Source organism: Dysidea avara, chromosome 2, assembly GCF_963678975.1.
Source record: "Dysidea avara chromosome 2, odDysAvar1.4, whole genome shotgun sequence".
Classification (NCBI taxonomy): domain Eukaryota; kingdom Metazoa; phylum Porifera; class Demospongiae; order Dictyoceratida; family Dysideidae; genus Dysidea; species Dysidea avara.
The window spans coordinates 12,666,780-12,685,659 of record NC_089273.1 but is presented as its reverse complement, the minus strand read 5'-3'; the positions used below and the strand labels follow the sequence as shown (position 1 = coordinate 12,685,659).

Genomic DNA, 18,880 nt, shown 5'->3' with positions numbered 1-18,880 from the left:
CAGTTCATCATACATCAGGATTAAGAATCCTGGATCATTATAATCAAGAAACTTTAGTGCAATCAACTAGATCTTATCATCATCTACACTTCTCAATACCATTTATAAACATTAATCCATATAAATTTAGTTATTTCCCAAGAACAATTGATGAATGGAATCATTTACCCCACCATTTACTTGAGTTGGAATCAGTCAATGTATTTGTAGTGAATGTAATTGCATGTATTTAAGTAGTTAGCTAATCATGTACGTGTGTATTTGATTTTTCTTGGGGCTGGTCCCCCTGGACACATCAGTAATTACTGGCTGTCCAGTATAATTAAAATAAAATAAATAAATAGAAATATAGTTTTCAGTATCTTGCAAGATGCAAAATGTATTTTTTAAATTTCGTACTCCACACAAAGGACCGGATGAAACTTGCTACTTAGCCAAATCATAGCTATCCAAGTTGTTGTAGTTGAAAAGTACACACGCTGAAATAATAATGGTAAGTAAATGATTTGCTGGGTGCCCGGAACAGGGTTGCTTTCTTTGAAAAAATAGACTAAAGAAATAGGAAGTTTCTAATTCAAACTGCCCTATCACCCAGGGCAAGAGAAGCCAACTCTTCCTCATAGTGTTTCGATACGGTTGGGTGCATAGTCTGTCTATGCTGTTAGTTAGAAAAAGATTTGAGACTTCACCATCTGGGTGACGAGCGTCAAAATTTTCTGCAGCATCAAAGAATTGTGTCGCGCTTTCTAGCCATTTCCAGCACTTCTGCAGCCACAACAATCGTCAATTATAGACTAAAACTATGGCAAAAGATGTTCCTGAATGTTTAGTAGCAGCGGTTGTCAATTATTGTTTCATCCACAGCTTCCACGCCTCGCTCTAAGCTATGCATCAAGGGAAGCAGCGAATTTGACTGCACCTCTCACGCTCCACAGCAGCTTCAAATCTTCACTAGATCACCCTACATCACCATTATGCTGCAAAACATCCCAAAACAAACCGAAAAAAACAAAATCTTTCATTTTTGATTCGAGCTGGGTGGAGGTCCTGGTGAGCTGCTGGTATACTACATCATATGAATCCACAGAAACACCAACTACTACTACTACCGAATGTTTTGAACCATGATTTATCATCATTTTAAACAAAATTAAGTGACCGGTGTGGCATCAGAAGTACTGGAAAGCACTTCGGTGCCATTGAGAGAATCCCTTGAAATCACTCGTGAAAATTTTGACTTTCTTCACCCAGGTGGTGAGAAGTCTTAGATCCTTTTCAGACTAACAGCATAGACAGACTATGCATCCAACCTTATCAAATCACTATGGAGAAGAGCTGGCTTTTCTTGTCTTGGCTGGTAGGACAGTTTGAATTTGAAAATTCGTGTTTCGTTTTCTGCTTTTGAGAGAAAGCAACCCAGTGCTGGGAACCCAGCAAATCATTTGCTTATTACTGTACGTACTTTTTAACTACATTAACTATCTAGTTAAGCAGCAAGTCCTATCCTGTTCTTTGTGTGGAGCACGAAATTAAAAATATATATATATATATATATTTTTTGCATCTCACGAAATAGCTAGCTACTAAAATCTATTTCTGTGAAGACAACAATCTTGCCTCCGGATTCATGGTGGATCAAGCAATGGAATACTACAACGAACACCCCACAATGGTAGGGGGATCGATTTGTAAAAGTTGATTTCTTGAATTGCGGACCCTAACGTAGCTAGTGCTATAGCGCTGTGCATGCCTGTCAATGCGGATCGTCATGGATTGGCAGCACGCAACGTAGCCAGCATGCCGAATTCAGAACTATAATTATACTGACCTTACTGTATATCAGTCAGTAATCAAACTGTACACTAGTTAGAATGTAGCTAGCAACATTGGTTGAGGTAGGCCATGGCGTACAGCTAGTCTATCTACTGCGAGATCTACTGACTACTCAACTTAGTAATATCAGTATCACGAGTGGCTGAGAGAAGCCTGAGTAGTGTCCGGAAGTGTCTGACTGGTGAATACTAGATTTCCGTACCTTTTAAGAGTACATTGGTTTATACAATTGTAATGCTTTATATATACAGCCAGACTGTTTACTAAGCAAGCTATGCAACAGAGAAATGCTAACTGAAAACGTAATGACCAACCATATCAAGAACTTTATGTAAAATACCGGGTTTCCGCATAGGTTTAATTTTTCTTAAATACAACATCATCTTTTAAACAAGGCATCATAACTTATATGTAATTTGGTCAACAGACATGAGATTTGGCCCATCAGATTCCTTGATGAAAGGTGATTTGAGTGATGCGTAAGTTATTTGTATAGCAATGAAGGGAAAGCTAGAAAGAACCTTACATTGCACAATTTACATGCTCAGAGCACCCATAAAACTCATGTTTTTGGCATGTTTTACAACATATCTAGGAAAACCAACCTGGTTTGCACTCAATTCAGCCGGAGTCTTATTAACTGCGTAGTTGGTTACCAAGTTTAGCGAATTCCATTGAGGTTAGCAACTTGTAATTTTGACATTTTCCCGAGGTAATTGATTTTCCAATAGCTTAATGTATGAAATGTGCATTATGACTAACACATCATCAACAATAATCATGGTAACATTATCATGCCAATACGTTTGGAATTGGATAGAGATATTCAAGAGCTTTCTTTATTTCTATGGTGTGCTGTAGAAATTATGTAAGTTAAAGGTTGTACATGTATATATTAGTGTTTTTGTGTGTGGAGTATAAAATACATGTATTTTCCATTGGAGAAGGAATGGCAAGGAACAATGAAATTTTTTGATCAGCCTGTTTCACCAAGCTGAGGTTATGAAAAGGATATTTTTGGGTAAACTCAGTGGTTTGGAAGCTTTTAATTTTGACCTCCTGGGATTGTTAAATTTTACAAATCCCATACATATGTTTTGATATGCATTTACAATAGTTTTGCTTCAGTGGTGGTGGTGGTGGTGGTGGTGGTGGTGGTGGTGGTACGAATTAAGCAAACTTAACAAACATGTATAAATTCTCACCACAATAATGCACATACTTCTGCTTTGGACTATTCAGCTGTTCTCCTTGAAACCCAAGTTGTAATTAAATAGAAGCAGTAGGCTTACAAAACGATTACTAGTGTTTGATATGATTTTGTCTATGGTTTTGCTAGCTCACAGTGTGATTTACTTATAGTGCTCCTAATAACAGTTGAATATCTGACAAATTCCAGGCAATTTAGCAAACGTCTGGCCATACTGTAATTGAAGGAGTCAGTGGAAAAAGAGGACATGTGCCATTTTAGATTTTCTAAAAATTAGAATGGCTTGTTTTAGCCACATGAATAATATTGTCACTAAGTAAACAACAGAATTTAAAATTTATAGCAGTCTCATATTAATTTTTAGCAAATATCCACAATAATTCTATTTCGTCCCAAATTTTCTTTAATGTCCACCATGTGGTCACCTAGATTTTTAAATGTTCCCCTTTTACTGCTGGCCCCTTCAATTATTGTATATTGCAGGACATAATACAGTGAACTTCCATTAATGGATACCTATAACTATGGACACTATGCCATGGTCCCTACCATACTCTCAATGCCCACAGTATATGTGACAGTCTCAGCAAAAACCCAAGTTGTTCGCACAACTTCCATTTCTCAGCTTATCCAAGGAATGGATCTCTTGAGCCTTTTGGGATGAGTAGGAATTATAGCGCTAGACAGTAGGAAGAGCAACAAAATCGATTTGTACAGCGACTATACTGAAAATATACTACATTTGCAGCCATAACTTTCCGTTTGCACTATAGTTTAAGGCGGTTAATAACCTGTACATGCCGGTTTGAAATATGGGTGAAGCAAGTTTATAAGGACGCCTTTCCCAATGGGCTCTATGAACGTCAAATAGTCGAAAAATAAACACAGCTGGCCTCCTCGGCTATAGGGTATAACGAATTCCTTTTGAGTTGAAAAGGGGACATGCCCATACATACAGTATGCAAACGAAAATGAAGAGCAGCTTTGAGGCTTTTCCTGGAGAATTTACGTAAGAAAATGCTATAGACAAACTATAAAACAGTTAAGAAGATATTTCTGTGCATTATTAGTGGGTTAAAGTGGTTTGTCTATCATTATTAGTGGTTTGTTTGAGGTGCACCTCCTTAACAGTGCTTAGCAACATAATTACAGAATTACAAAATATTTCATCAAGTATGAAATACAGGTACTGTGATGATTCAATTTTGTATGTAGCAACAAACCATTAGTTTAGTACACTGTTCCATTTAGGTTTGTTTGCTGCATGGTGCCTGGTTTTTAGAAGTAGCACAACATCAACTTGTTGTGAGAACAAGTCATTTTTTTGTGGAGACAGCCACGTATTATTAACTTCTATACAACAGACACCTTATTATAATGGCTAACGGACAACCTATGAGTACCCTGTCATACATTTAATGCATGTTTGTACTCTTCCGAGTTGCAGTTTCTTAAAGTCAACCCTTCAGTGAAGAAGCTCCTTTCAAGAAATGGGGAGTTTTTGTGATCATGTTGTGGCTTCTTGTATTTGCTTGCCTGGTAATGTATGCCCATAAATGGTGGCACATGCTGTTGTGGCAGAATGCAATCTGGAAAAAAATTAAGACAGTTCATTGTGTGAATAAATCTTACTATGCAGTTAACTGTTTTAATTTCTAAGGATGTACTATTATTCTTTATGCTGTATGTATTAAATTGTAACTGCCTATGGCCATAAGTGTGTTAAACAGTTGTACACGATTGTATGCTTCATAAAAGTAATTGCAAAAAACTGTACTTTATTAAGACGCACAATAGTGTGTTGTGTGACCAAAAAAGTCAACACGCCATATATTGACAGGAAGAAAGAAAATGGCATTTTCGCGCATGCTTAGCTCCATAACCCCTTCTTCAAAGCACATCATTTTTGCATTATAGCTGCTCACCAGGAAAGATAGGCCACACAGCAAATTTGATTAAATTCACAACAGCTATTTGCAAAACATTTAAATTTTTTTCTTCTCTAACTGTAGGGGGATCTACAGGGGCTTTGATTTCTTATCGCACACTTTTACTAAAAATTGTTATAAAATGCAAACATGTAACAGGATTGCCACAATTTGCAGTGCAAATGAAGACTGAATAAATGAAATGAATTTAATAAATGAATTGATGTTCTAAGTTTGCTATGAATCTGATAAATATCTGCGAATGTTTATTAATTTTGTGTAAAAAAAAAATCAAACTTTGCTCACGACTATAGAAGCATGGGAACATAACTTGAAAAATGGTGTGTACATAGGTTGATCATTGTAGCGGTACCTTTTAATGGTTTGAAAATCAATGGAGGTACAACTACAGATTATAACACAGAAACTAAACAAGTGTAAAATCATGGGATTGCGGGTTCAAACCTGGAACCTCCTTACTTAACATCCATGTCCTGTATCACTGAACTTTTGCTATCTTGAATATTCTATCTGTATAGTTTTAAATGTGCTTATTGGTAAACATAATAATTTCAGTTCTACCAATGGAAATTCTAGGTTGTTCTATACAGATCACTCTATGTATGTTCTGTTGGTCTCTTAAAAGTAAGAAAAAAATGTGATTAAAAGCATGCAAACCTCAAAGCCAGCCATAGGCTGGTTTTGGGGCCTTATAAGGTACAAAAAGAAACACAAAAATAGCCAAGCTGTGAAAAATATTGTGGCCTTATAAATTTTGTGAAAACAAAGGTGGCGGTCAAGAATGGCTGCCATGGTCTTAACTTTAATAATACACACCGACATTATTAAAATTTATTAGCATTAACATCATTGCAGCCATTTCTTGGTCGCTACCTTTGATTTCATAACCTTTTCACCCAAGCCTATAAAGACCACACCACTGGTTCACAGCTTGGCTGTTTTTGTGTGGATAGATCTACAAATGAAAGCCGTTCTAGGTCATTCTATGAACATTCTATTAGAAATCCTCAAAAACATGCACTCTATTAAAGTGAATAATATTATATGAATGAAATATGCAATACAATACATTTACTAGTCTGTCTTTGGTATTCATCATTGTGTTTGTATAGATAATAAGAATTGTGAGTAAAAACAAACCCTAATCTGCCATAGGCTAGTTTTTAGGTCTTGTATAAAGTACAAAAAGAAGAGTGAAACCCACACAAAAACAGCCAAGCTAACTGTGAAAAAAGTGTGTGGAATTATAAGCTTGGGTGAAAATGGTTGTGAAATCAAAGGTGGTAGTGAAGAAAAGGCTGCAATGAAAAAAATAGTGATCGCTGTAGCCATGCATTATTAAAATATATTTAGCATTTACTTAAACAAGTAATTATAAATTTTTTCCAGACTTTTATTAAGCAGATGTATCTTACAACTGCACTGTATAGTGTTTGGCGTGAGTTAACCACCTTATTAACTGTACTTTTCTGTCTATTGTTCACCTATTAGAGTATAGCTTTTTAACCTTATTTACTTTTGCAGGTGTTTATATCATCAGCAAAAAGATGTCTATGAAGGTGGACTCTCAGCTCTGTTACACTGGATTTCTGGAGCATAAAAGTCTCCAAGTGGGGAGCAATGGTGAGAATTGTAGTAGCACAACTGGGACAAAATATTCAGTAACATTGGAAAGAGTTAATTCGCTACATATTGAAATCATCACCAGTATGTTTAGTATTACTGTGCTGCATTCAGCGTATTGGTATCGAGACACGTTCATACAATAATGTGATAGGATCTACAAGAACCTTATATGTTAGCGCATTTTTCGAATTCCATTTTATTACATTTTCTTTATCTAGATAGCCAAAGGGATGGCCAATCAAAGTTTTAGCCAAGAAAATTTTAAGTTACAGTGCTACAAAGTAACAACAGCAGAAAAAATTGGTTTGTACAGTGACAATATGGAAAATAAACTATAGGCGCTTACATAAATGGTTATAACATTCGAATACAATCCTCATCAAGATGCAATTTCACCATAGGATTCTCCATTAACAGGTGAATTCATTGCTGGGTAAGTTTTGTCTTCCAGGCCTATCCTAAAAGCTGGGTGAAGGTGGAAACGTGAGAAAAAACAATGACGAACTACTCGTCCAACCTAAGGCAAACTAATGTTCATTCTTTTCTGTCCTTAGGAGTACTGAAACAAAACAAAGATTTTCGAACTCCTTTTGCTTTGGGGATCACAATACTACCACAGGGTTTGCTGTTATCACCTTCCTTCATTGTGAAACAGGCTCTCCAAATTTTATGGAATTTTTTCAATTCCGTAAATATTTCACCAATTCAGTTTATTACATTCTACTGTGAAATTAGGCTTGCATTAACAAATGGGATTCTGACACATAATAGTTAAATTTTTTTTTAATTACTTCATTAAGTCTATTATTAAAATAATAATTGTATAAATATAAACAGAAATAATCAATAATAAACAGTGCTTAAGCAGTGGGCAGAGAGGCAAACTCTGCCCAGTCCTGGGATGATGGTATAGCAGATCTGGTCACATATAATATTGTGTCATACTTCATACTATATATATATATGACTGTCTCAGCAAAAACCCATCTAGTTCGCACAAGTATGTGCGAAATAGAGAAAATGTGTTATAAAGAAAATTTTATGCAACGTTTAATCAAGCAATTACTCAGGAAGGAAGTGTTTAATTAATACAACCTATATACCATTGTATTCACCTATTCATGGGGAGTTTGAAAATCTTTGTTCCATTACTGTAGCCACAATGGTTTGCATGTCACGTGCATTTGTTTCAGATGCAGTAGACGTAAACAAACTCGTTGCCATTTCTTCAACAAAACTGCCTTCATACGCCTATGCGCAAGCAACTGCAGGGCTAAAACCATACCTTGGTTGATCTGCCAATCCATGATGAACACTGTAAACCAAATCCCAACTCTGTAGACCAATCTAAATGGAGGTTATAGCTGTGAATGTAAATGCCTGTAATTTATTTTAAGTATAGTCACTGTACAAATCAATTTCCTTGTTCTTCCTACTTTCTAGCATTGTAACTCCAAAACTACTCATCGTAATTAACTGAAACTTGGATAAACCGTCCTTGAATAATGCAGATAATGCTGAGAAATTATTAGGTTGTGCAAACTAGATGGGTTTTCACTGAGATGGTTACATATGTAATAGTTGTAACATGGACATGAGGGCTTTGCCTGATATGTATGCCCATGTTACAACTAATCTAATCCAAAACAGCCAAGCTGTAAAAAAACAGTGTGGCCCTCAAAAAGGCTATGGTGAAAAAAGATGTGAAATCCAAGGTGGCGGCCAAGAAATGGGTGTGATGGTAGGTTAATGGTAAAAATTTTAATAACGACAATTCAAGTGAATTTTTGTGCCACTTGGTCTTGGCAAAAAAATTCACCTAAATTGCCGTTATGAAAATTTTTACCATTAACCTACCATCACAGCCATTTCTTGGCCGCCACCTTGGATTTCACATCTTTTTTCACCATAGCCTTTTTGAGGGTTGCACTGTTTTTTTTACAGCTTGGCTGTTTTGGATTAGATTTCATTTCTTTTTGTATTTGTATACCCCAAAGCTGGCCTATGGCCAGCTTTGGGACTTTTTTAACCTGTCTTTTTTTCTTTACTACAGGAAGAAGAAAAGGTGAAGCAGATGTACTTTAAATATTTCTGATTTTATCAGTAAATGTACAAATTATATATATAATACATATATTTATCATAGAACTCTCTATGGTGGTTTCTTTGTAACTGAACACTCTACAAGGTGACTTCTTCTTGCTGCTCTCTCTACAGGGTGAATGTTTGTAGCTGAACAATCTACAAGGTAACTTCTTCTAGCTGATCTATCTACAGGGTGATTTGTTTGTAGCTGAACTATCTACAAGGTAACTTCTTTTAGCTGATCTCTCTACAGGGTGATTTGTTTGTAGCTGAACTCTCTACAGGTGATTTGTTTGCAGCTGAACTCTCTACATGATGGTTTCTTAATAGCTGAACTCTCCACAAGGTAACTTCTTCTAGCTAATCTTTCTACAGGGTGATTTGTTTGTAGCTGAACTCTCTACAAGGAAACTTATTCTAGCTGATCTCTCTACAGGGAGATTTGTTTGTAGCTGAACTCTCTACAGGTGATTTGTTTGCAGCTGAACTCTCTACATCATGGTTTCTTTGTAACTGAACTCTCTACAAGGTAATTTCTTCTAGCTGATCTCTCTACAGGGAGATTTGTTTGTAGCTGAACTCTCTACAGGTGATTTCTTTGCAGCTGAACTCTCTACATGATGCTTTCTTTGTAGCTGAACTCTCTACAAGGTGACTTCTTCTAGCTGATCTTTCTACAGGGAGATTTGTTTGTAGCTGAACTCTCTACATGCTGGTTTCTTTGTAACTGAACTCTCTACAAGGTAATTTCTTCTAGCTGATCTCTCTACAGAGAGATTTGTTTGTAGCTGAACTCTCTACAGGTGATTTGTTTGCAGCTGAACTCTCTACATGATGGTTTCTTTGTAGCTGAACTCTCCACAAGGTAACTTCTTCTAGCTGATCTTTCTACAGGGTGATTTGTTTGTAGCTGAACTCTATACAAGGAAACTTCTTCTAGCTGATCTCTCTACAGGGAGATTTGTTTGTAGCTGAACTCTCTACATGATGGTTTCTTTGTAGCTTAACTCTCTACAAGGTAACTGATGTCTCTACAAGATCACTAGTTTGTAGCTGAACTCTCTACGTGGTGATTTCTTTGTAACTGAACTCTCTACAAGGTGACTTCTTCTAGCTGATCTTTCTAGAGGGTGATTTGTTTGTAGCTGAACTCTCTACAAGGAAACTTCTTCTAGCTGATCTCTCTACAGGGAGATTTGTTTGTAGCTTAACTCTCTACAGGTGATTTGTTTGCAGCTGAACGTTTCTTTGTAGCTGAACTCTCCATAAGGTAACTTCTTCTAGCTGATCTTTCTACAGGATGATTTGTTTGTAGCTGAACTCTCTACAAGGAAACTTCTTCTAGCTGATCTCTCTACAGGGAGATTTGTTTGTAGCTGAACTCTCTACAGGTGATTTCTTTGCAGCTGAACTGTATACATGATGGTTCTTTGTAGCTGAACTCTCTACAAGGTGACTTCTTCTAGCTGATCTTTCTACTGGGTGATTTGTTTGTAGCTGAACTCTCTACAGGTGATTTGTTTGCAGCTGAACTCTCTACATGATGGTTTCTTTGTAGCTGAACTCTCTACAAGGTAACTGATGTCTCTACAAGGTCACTAGTTTGTAGCTGAACTCTCTACGTGGTGGTTTCTTTGTAACTGAACTCTCTACAAGGTGACTTCTTCTAGCTGATCTTTCTAGAGGGTGATTTGTTTGTAACTGAACTCTCTACAAGGAAACTTATTCTAGCTGATCTGTCTACAGGGAGATTTGTTTGTAGCTTAACTCTCTACAGGTGATTTGTTTGCAGCTGAACGTTTCTTTGTAGCTGAACTCTCCGCAAGGTAACTTCTTCTAGCTGATCTTCCTACAGGATGATTTGTTTGTAGCTGAACTCTCTACAAGGAAACTTATTCTAGCTGATCTCTCTACAGGGAGATTTGTTTGTAGCTGAACTCTCTACAGGTGATTTCTTTGCAGCTGAACTCTCTACATGACGGTTCTTTGTAGCTGAACTCTCTACAAGGTAACTTCTTTTAGCTGATCTTTCTACAGGATGATTTGTTTGTAGCTGAACTCTCTACAAGGAAACTTATTCTAGCTGATCTCTCTACAGGGAGATTTGTTTGTAGCTGAACTCTCTACAGGTGATTTCTTTGCAGCTGAACTCTCTACATGATGGTTCTTTGTAGCTGAACTCTCCACAAGGTAACTTCTTCTAGCTGATCTTTCTACAGGATGATTTTTTTGTAGCTGAACTCTCTACTAGGAAACTTATTCTAGCTGATCTCTCTACAGGGAGATTTGTTTGTAGCTGAACTCTCTACAGGTGATTTCTTTGCAGCTGAACTCTCTACATGATGGTTCTTTGTAGCTGAACTCTCTACAAGGTGACTTCTTCTAGCTGATCTTCTACAGGGTGATTTGTTTGTAGCTGAACTCACTACAGGTGATTTGTTTGCAGCTGAACTCTCTACATGATGGTTTCTTTGTAGCTGAACTCTCTACAAGTTAACTTCTTCTAGCTGATCTTTCTACAGGATGATTTGTTTGTAGCTGAACTCTCTACAAGGAAACTTCTTCTAGCTGATCTCTCTACAGGGAGATTTGTTTGCAGCTGAACTCTCTACATGATGGTTACTTTGTAACTGAACTCTCTACAAGGTGACTCCTTCTAGCAGATCTTTATACAGGGTGATTTGTTTGTAGATGAACTCTCTACAAGATAATTTCTTCTAGCTGATCTCTCTACAGGGAGATTTGTTTGTAATTGAACTCTCTACAGGTGATTTTTTTGCAGCTGATTTCTCTACATGATGGTTTCTTTGTAGCTGAACTATCTACAAGGTAACTTCTTCTATTGATCTCTCTACAGGGCGATTTGTTTGTAGTTGAACTCTCTACATGGTAGTTTCTTTGTAGCTGAACTCTACAAGGTGATTTCTTCTAGCTGAACTATCTCTTTCCATAGTTGCATGAACTCCCTACAAGGTAACTTCTTCTAGCTGATCTCTCTACAGGGTGAGTTGTTTGTAGCTGATCACTCTACAGGGTGAATGTTTGTAGCTGATCTCTATACAGGTTACCTGTTTCTAGCTGATCTCTTGAATTCTCTTCAGGGTGAATGCTCTATTAGGATGACTGCTCTATTAGAGTATCTCGATCTCGCACTTGCTGCACCAAGTTGGATTTCGTCTTATAACTCCGTGGCTTTAAGTCTGATTCTTCTACACCATTGAAGAGCCTTTCTAAGATGATTACTCCATCTATACAGCGACTTTCAAAGCATTACCCCAAGCGGTTTATCTGGTAGGCGTGGCAAGTAATCGTTTTTTATTAGCTAATCTCAATTGCGTAATTGTTACACACTGTTGGTTTTTTCGTTGTATCTTCCTGGTTTTTAGCTCGATTTCTTTCAAACCACAAAAGGTTTGAGGTTCAATAGTTAACCTATTCACCCACCGATTTTCAGCTTCTTCCCATACTCGGTTTACCCTGTAGGCGTGACAACATATTGGTGTTATTTTTTGTGAATAATCGATCATAACTCTTTTCCTGTTTAGGCCCCTATTTGGTGATTATTAGTTTCTCATCCACCGCCCGCATCCTTAAGCTACCGCATGGTAAGCCATTATTTACTCTGTACATGCTCAGAAGAACACGTGATACCAAACTGTTATAATTTTTTGTTGATGAACGCTACAATGCGCTATGTATCGCCAGGAGAACTGTTGTTTTCCTTAGCAATTTGCTGCAGTGCCAGTTGCACTCGTGCTCTATCGACTTCATCAAAGCAGGCTTTCAGTTGACTGTCTAAAAACAGTTGGCGATCACGAAAAGTAGAATCAGCTGGTGAAGGAAATGTTTATAGTAAGAAAGAAAGACAATTTGGACAAGGTCTGTACATCAGTGTGTTAATAATGGCATAATGGTAATACCCTCCTGCCCGCATCATAATAATTAGAAAGGCTGGATGAGAAACTAATAATCACCGAATAGGGGCCTTATCGTATCCTAGCCAAAGTTGGTACAGAGATGCGCCTTTATACCCCCTTCTGTGTGCCAAATCTCAAGGCAATCGAATATGGCGTTCGTGTTTTATAGCAGTTTTTGTAAGTGTGCGAAAAGAGGAAGAAAAATAAGAAGAAAAAAACGAAGAAACTAAGCCAATTTTTGAAGTCGCATATCTCGGGAACGCTTGAAGCGATTTCACTCAAATTTGGAATGTGGAGTGCTGAAGGTGGAGGGAGTGTCCACAGCAAAAATTGTCTTGTTTCATCAAGGCAGCACAGAGCTACGGAGGTGCGAAAATTGCGTTTTCTTCCTTCCTGTCAATATACTCACGGGTGTTGCGCGCCGGCTTCTTGGGCCGCACGACACACTACCGTGTGTCTTGATATGTAACACATATTAGGTGGATAGCCTATATAGGGCGATCAATCTCCCAAGCCAATACGAGTACAGCCACTGAATGTATTATATATGCATACCTAAAATTTTCGATTATGGGTCAGCAACTAGTACGTTTTGGCTATGATAAACGGATATATCCTAGAGATGTCACGGAGAATTTCCATTACACGAGTTTAATGTTTTAATCAGTGCTATTGTCGTTTATGAAAAACTATGCAGTTCACTAAAGGCCTTTTTATATTATTACAGGTTTTTGCAATTGAATTCGTCGCCTTTGCAATTGAATTCATCCCGTTTGCAATTGAATTCGTCGGTATTGCAATTGAATTCGTTGGTATTGCAATTGAATTCGTCCCGTTTGCAATTGAATTCGTCGGTTTTGCAATTGAATTCGTCGTGTTTGCATTACAATTCGTCATAAACAAAACGGCTCCAAGAAACCAACCTGTTCATTAAGAGATGAACTATTTATGCCTTGGAGAGTTACACTTGAGACACTAGAAGGTAATTGGAGCTGGTAGTACGCGAAGTTGATAGCTGTCTGACAAGTTAATTAGCTTGCTCGCGAGTGACCACATCCATCGCGAATGGCGTAGTAGAGTTTGGAATGTTGTTGGAGAGGCTGTAGAGGAAGAATTATTGCCTTATAAAGAGTTGTTTACTACTGTTGTACTTGAACAAGTTCTTGTAGCAGCTGCTACATCATGTTTTCATGTTTGCTCCAGCTGCCATTCTTGTTATGGACGAGTTTAACTGCAAAAGCGACGAATTCAATTGCAAAAGCGACGAATTCAATTGCAAACGGGACGAATTCAATTGCAAAACCGACGAATTCAATTGCAAACGGGACGAATTCAATTGCAAAAGCGACGAACTCAATTGCAAACGGGACGAATTCAATTGCAAAGTCGCCAAATTCGATTGCAAAAACCTGTATTATTTATTTACTGTACAGAAACCTCCATATGTAGTATATAGTACAACAGATTAAATTAAGAATAAATTGTAGTGATTGTACTTAGCTATAATTAATACATTGTTTAAATGTGCTTAAGGTAGGTGATTCCACAGTACTGCTACATAGGTTATTCCATAATTTAATTGTAGAGGGGTAATAAGTGTAAAGGTAAGAATCAATTCTGGAGTGTGGCTGCAAAAATCGTTGATTGTGACCTCATGTTTGGCTTGCTGTTGGGATTAAATAGGTTCCATTATCGATGTGAACTTGTCTATGCACCATTTTATACATCATAACTAGCTTCAAATTGTTCCGTCGCTGTTCAAGAGTTGGTAGATTCAGGTGATCTAGTATCTCAGTTACACTAGCCCAGGGTGAATAATTGTTTGTAATAAACCTTGCAGCTCTTCGTTGGACCATTTCTAACTTGTAGATGCTACTGTTAGTGTATGGAGACCAGACAGTTGATGCATACTCTAAGATAGGACGTACCATTGCTAGATAACACAGCTTCTTAGTTTGTTGAGTGCAAGAGCTAATGTTACGTCGCAAAAAGGCATTGGCTGAGTTTGCTTTACAAGTAAAATGTTGGATATGGTTTGTCCATTTCAGGTGTTCATCTATTGTTACTCCCAGGTAAGTGGCACTGGTAGATCTACAAATTTGATGTTGTTTCAGAAAATATGTTGAGTTAGTTGTTAATATCCTGTTAGTGATCTTGATGTGTACACATTTGCTAAGGTTGAAAAACATTCGCCAGTCTTCACTCTACCTCACTATGGCATAAAGGTCTCTCTGCAATACTGAAGTGTCTTCATTTGAATAAATCGGTGTAAAAATAAGTTATCATCAGCGTAGAGTCGTATCTGAGAGTTCACTAGAGCTGGTAGGTCGTTAATAAAACAAGTAAATAGTAAAGGGTCAAGTACTGTACCTTGCGGTACGCCAGAGATAACTTCACACTGCTCACTAGTTACACTATTCAGAACTACTTGCTGTTGTCTTTGTCCAAGAAAATCTTTTATCCAATTGACAAGTTGTGGACAAATTCTGTAATGCTCAAGTTTTTGAAGAAGTCTTACATGTGGAACTTTATCGAAAGCTTTGCTAAAGTCAAGAAATAAAGCATCCACTTCTCCACCGTCATTAAGTATTGTTGCAAATTCATGAATTGTGTAGATCAGTTGTGTTTCACAGGACTTATTTTTCTGAAAACCATGCTGTTCTTCTCGAATAAGTTGATGATTTTCCAAATGAGAGCTGATGGAAGAATAGATGATGTGCTCTAGAATTTTACAACAGATTGATGTTAAGGATATTGGGCGGTAGTTAGATGGTAATTTACGATCTCCCTTTTTAAAAACAGGCACAACAGTAGCATGTTTCCATTTAGATGGAAGGTGACCTTGATGCAAAGAGGCCCTAAAGATCAGCACAAGAAATGGCGTAATGTAGTTTGCAAAGGTTTTTAAAAATCGGGGTGGAATTTGGTCTGGACCTGGAGCTTTGTTTACCTCCAGGTTTTCTAATAAGTTTTTAACACCTTCTGAATTAATACTGATAGGTTCCATTAGTGGGATAGGTAAATTTTCAATATGTGGTACAGAACTTAAATCTTCTTTAACAAAGACATATGAGAAATAGTCATTCAATAAGCTTGCTCTGGTTGCTGTATCAGAGATCAGAGTGTCTCCTTGTAGTAATGGTGGTATGCCACAGTAGTCCTTCTTTTGACTCTTAATGTAACTCCATAATCTCTTAGTTGTAGAATATGTTCCAGGGGTGACTAAGTGTTGAATATAGGAGTTGTGGGATTGCCGATATGCCCTTTGAACTTCTTTCTTAATCTGTCGATATTTTTGCCAGGCATCACTAGACTTGGAATGTCGGGCCAAATTATATAGTCTTTGCTTCCTAGATAGGTAAGCTTGCTTGTAGAGTGGCTACTCCGTGCGGAGTCGTATCTTCGTGATTGGAGTGTGTCTTTTTGGGGGGGTGTGTGTGTCCGTGTTCGAAACAAGCGGAAACGATTGATGAATAAGCTTTAGCACTAAAAAAAATAAAAAAATAAAAAAATAAAAATTGCGATTGTGGTATGCAGCTACTTTTGTCGTCTCCTTGAAAGTAAGCTGCCAAGAAGATATTCCTGAAGAAAAGTTGTGCTTTCCTTCCCCTTCGTGAACAGAAATGTCGTTGAACGCAATTTCAACTCCCAGTCCAGGTTTACTGCCGTTGAAACGACCGAGATCTAAAGACAGCTCAAACCAGCGCGAGAAGAAACCCAAAAGAAACAGTACTTGCCCAATATGCGATGAAGTAATTAAAGAAGCTACAAAGCACAGGAAAGGTGATGATGCAATCTATTGTGAAGGCTACTGTGACGCGTGGGTACATCGTAGATGCACTGGGTTATCAGCAACAAACTTCGCGACATTAAGAGATGCTGGCGAAGAACACACGTTCTTCTGTCTATACTGTGAGATCCAAGCACAGAAGGCAGAAATAGACAGCTTAATGTCGACCATTACTACACTTCAAACTTCTCTAAATGATCTTAAACGCAAACTAGACCTTGTTAATCAACCACAGCAGACTTCTTCTCAAACTGTTCGTGCTCCAGTTGTTGACAAAGTTTCAAACACTGTCTATCAAAATGCCACCAACATTGATAGGAAATTCAACATCGTTGTGTATGGTGTAGCAGAAAATCCCCAAAATACCAACAGACAACTCCGAATGAAAAAGGACATGGAAAACGTGATGGAGGCTCTGTCTGCAACTGATATTGACATTGAACCTAGTGATATAAAAGATTTGTATCGTCTCGGCAAGTATGACCAAAAGAGTGAGCGTCCCAGACCCCTTCTGGTGAAGTTCCTTCGTTCAAACACAGCAATTGACATCCTAAGTTCTAAGTCTAAGCTTGAAGCTCCAATCTACATAAAACCTGATCTAACTCCCCAGGAGCGTCAAAAGGAACGCTTATTGTTGAAGGAGAGGAGATCCCTAATTGACAATGGTACCGAACGGAGATACATCAAAATAAGAAATGATTCCTTATACCTCAACAACAAGCTTCACTGCAAAGTGAGTACAGATGGTAACAAATTAGAGTATGTAACTGTATCAGCACAGCCACTTAATAATACCTCTGCCACAAGCATGGAGTCATCCTGACTCCCTGTTTCCACTATAACTAACTCAAATCCTGACTCAAATTCACAGGTATTTAATAACTCTACTAATAACCCAAACTCAAATAATGTATTAAGTGATTTGAAACTCTCTATTGTAAATTTCTGTAGTGTTACTAACAAACGAACCCAACTTGAAGTTTTTCTGGTTACCTATGCAATTGACATCATTATAGGGACAGAATCACATTTGAATGAATCTATTCTAAACTCTGAGGTTTTCCCAAATAATTATCAAACATACAGAAAAGACAGAAACACTTCTGGTGGTGGTGTGTTTATTTCCATAAAGAGCTCTATACCATGTACACAAATTAATGACAATTCAACTATTGAAATAGTGTGGGCTCACGTTCATCTTGACAAGAACAATGACTTTATCGTTGGCTCCTTTTACTGTCCTCCTCACTCAAGTGATACAATACTTGACAACTTGCAGTCTTCCATAGACACGATTAAGCAAAAGTATCCCCACACTCACATCATTCTTGGAGGTGACTTTAATTGTCCAGGTATTGACTGGGAAAACAGTACACTAATAAATTCCTATGTATCATGTCACTTTCGTGAAAGACTTATTGACTTATCACACAACTACCAACTGTCTCAGTTAGTCACCTTCCCTACAAGAGCTCAAAATGTTTTAGACTTATGCTTTACTACTAATCCTAACTCTGTGATATCATGTGAACCACTTCCAGGCTTGAGTGACCACGACGCTGTTTTAGTATCCATCAAGATTCCTAAACGTGTAATCAAACAACATCCCAGAACTGTTTACCTTTACAAGCTAGCTGACTGGGAAAAAATAAGAGAGGAATTATCAGACTTGTCACATGATTACTTTGAAATAAATCAAGCATCACCCCAAAGCTTAGATGAAAATTGGTCCTTCTTCTTACAAAATTTACAAGAAATAATAAACACTCATACTCCTACCAAGAAATTAAGTACAAGAATTCACCTTCCCTGGCTGTCTTCTGCTTTAAAACGACTCATACGTAAAAAGCAAAGAGTTTATAGAAGAGCAAAACGTTATTGTCGAGATAGTGACTGGAATGAATATAAATCATTACAAAAAGAGATAGATCATAAACTAAAGTACCAACACAAATCCTACCTGACAAACCTAACTTCATCACCAGACAGTAACAAAAAGTCTTTATGGCACTACATCAAGTCACGAAAACAAGAAAACAATGGTATTAGTACATTAATAAATCCTATAAATGGTCATATCATAACCAATCCTGTGGAAAAAGCAGACACCCTCAATCAACACTTTCAGTCTGTCTTTACATCCGAAGATAATAGTAACATTCCTGACAAAGGTCCATCCTTATTTCCATCTTTACCTACATTTGAGATTACCGAACAAGGAGTCTACAACTTGTTAAGTACCTGTGACACATCCAAATCCCCAGGACCTGACTCCTTGCATCCGTATGTACTGAAGGCCACAGCTGCCGAATTATCTCCCATTCTAACTCATATTTTCAAACAATCACTAGAATCTGGTGAAGTCCCATTACAATGGAAGCATGCCTATGTCACCCCAATATTTAAAAAAGGTTCCAAAGCTCAACCAGGCAACTACCGTCCTATCTCACTCACCTCAGTAGTTTGTAAA

The 18,880-nt window shown here is 37.6% G+C and overlaps 1 protein-coding gene across 3 annotated transcripts in view; it reads left to right on the top strand.

Annotated features, from left to right (window-relative positions):
• The window catches only part of LOC136246624 (uncharacterized), an 82,055-nt gene that overhangs the window by 652 nt on the left and 62,523 nt on the right, over nucleotides 1-18,880 (top strand). For all 3 annotated transcript variants that reach the window (XM_066038155.1, XM_066038153.1, XM_066038154.1), the window contains exon 2: nucleotides 6,517-6,615. In XM_066038155.1, coding sequence (XP_065894227.1) covers nucleotides 6,540-6,615 — 76 coding nt within the window. In that variant the 5' untranslated portion in view covers nucleotides 6,517-6,539. The remainder of the gene's footprint in view (nucleotides 1-6,516; nucleotides 6,616-18,880) is intronic.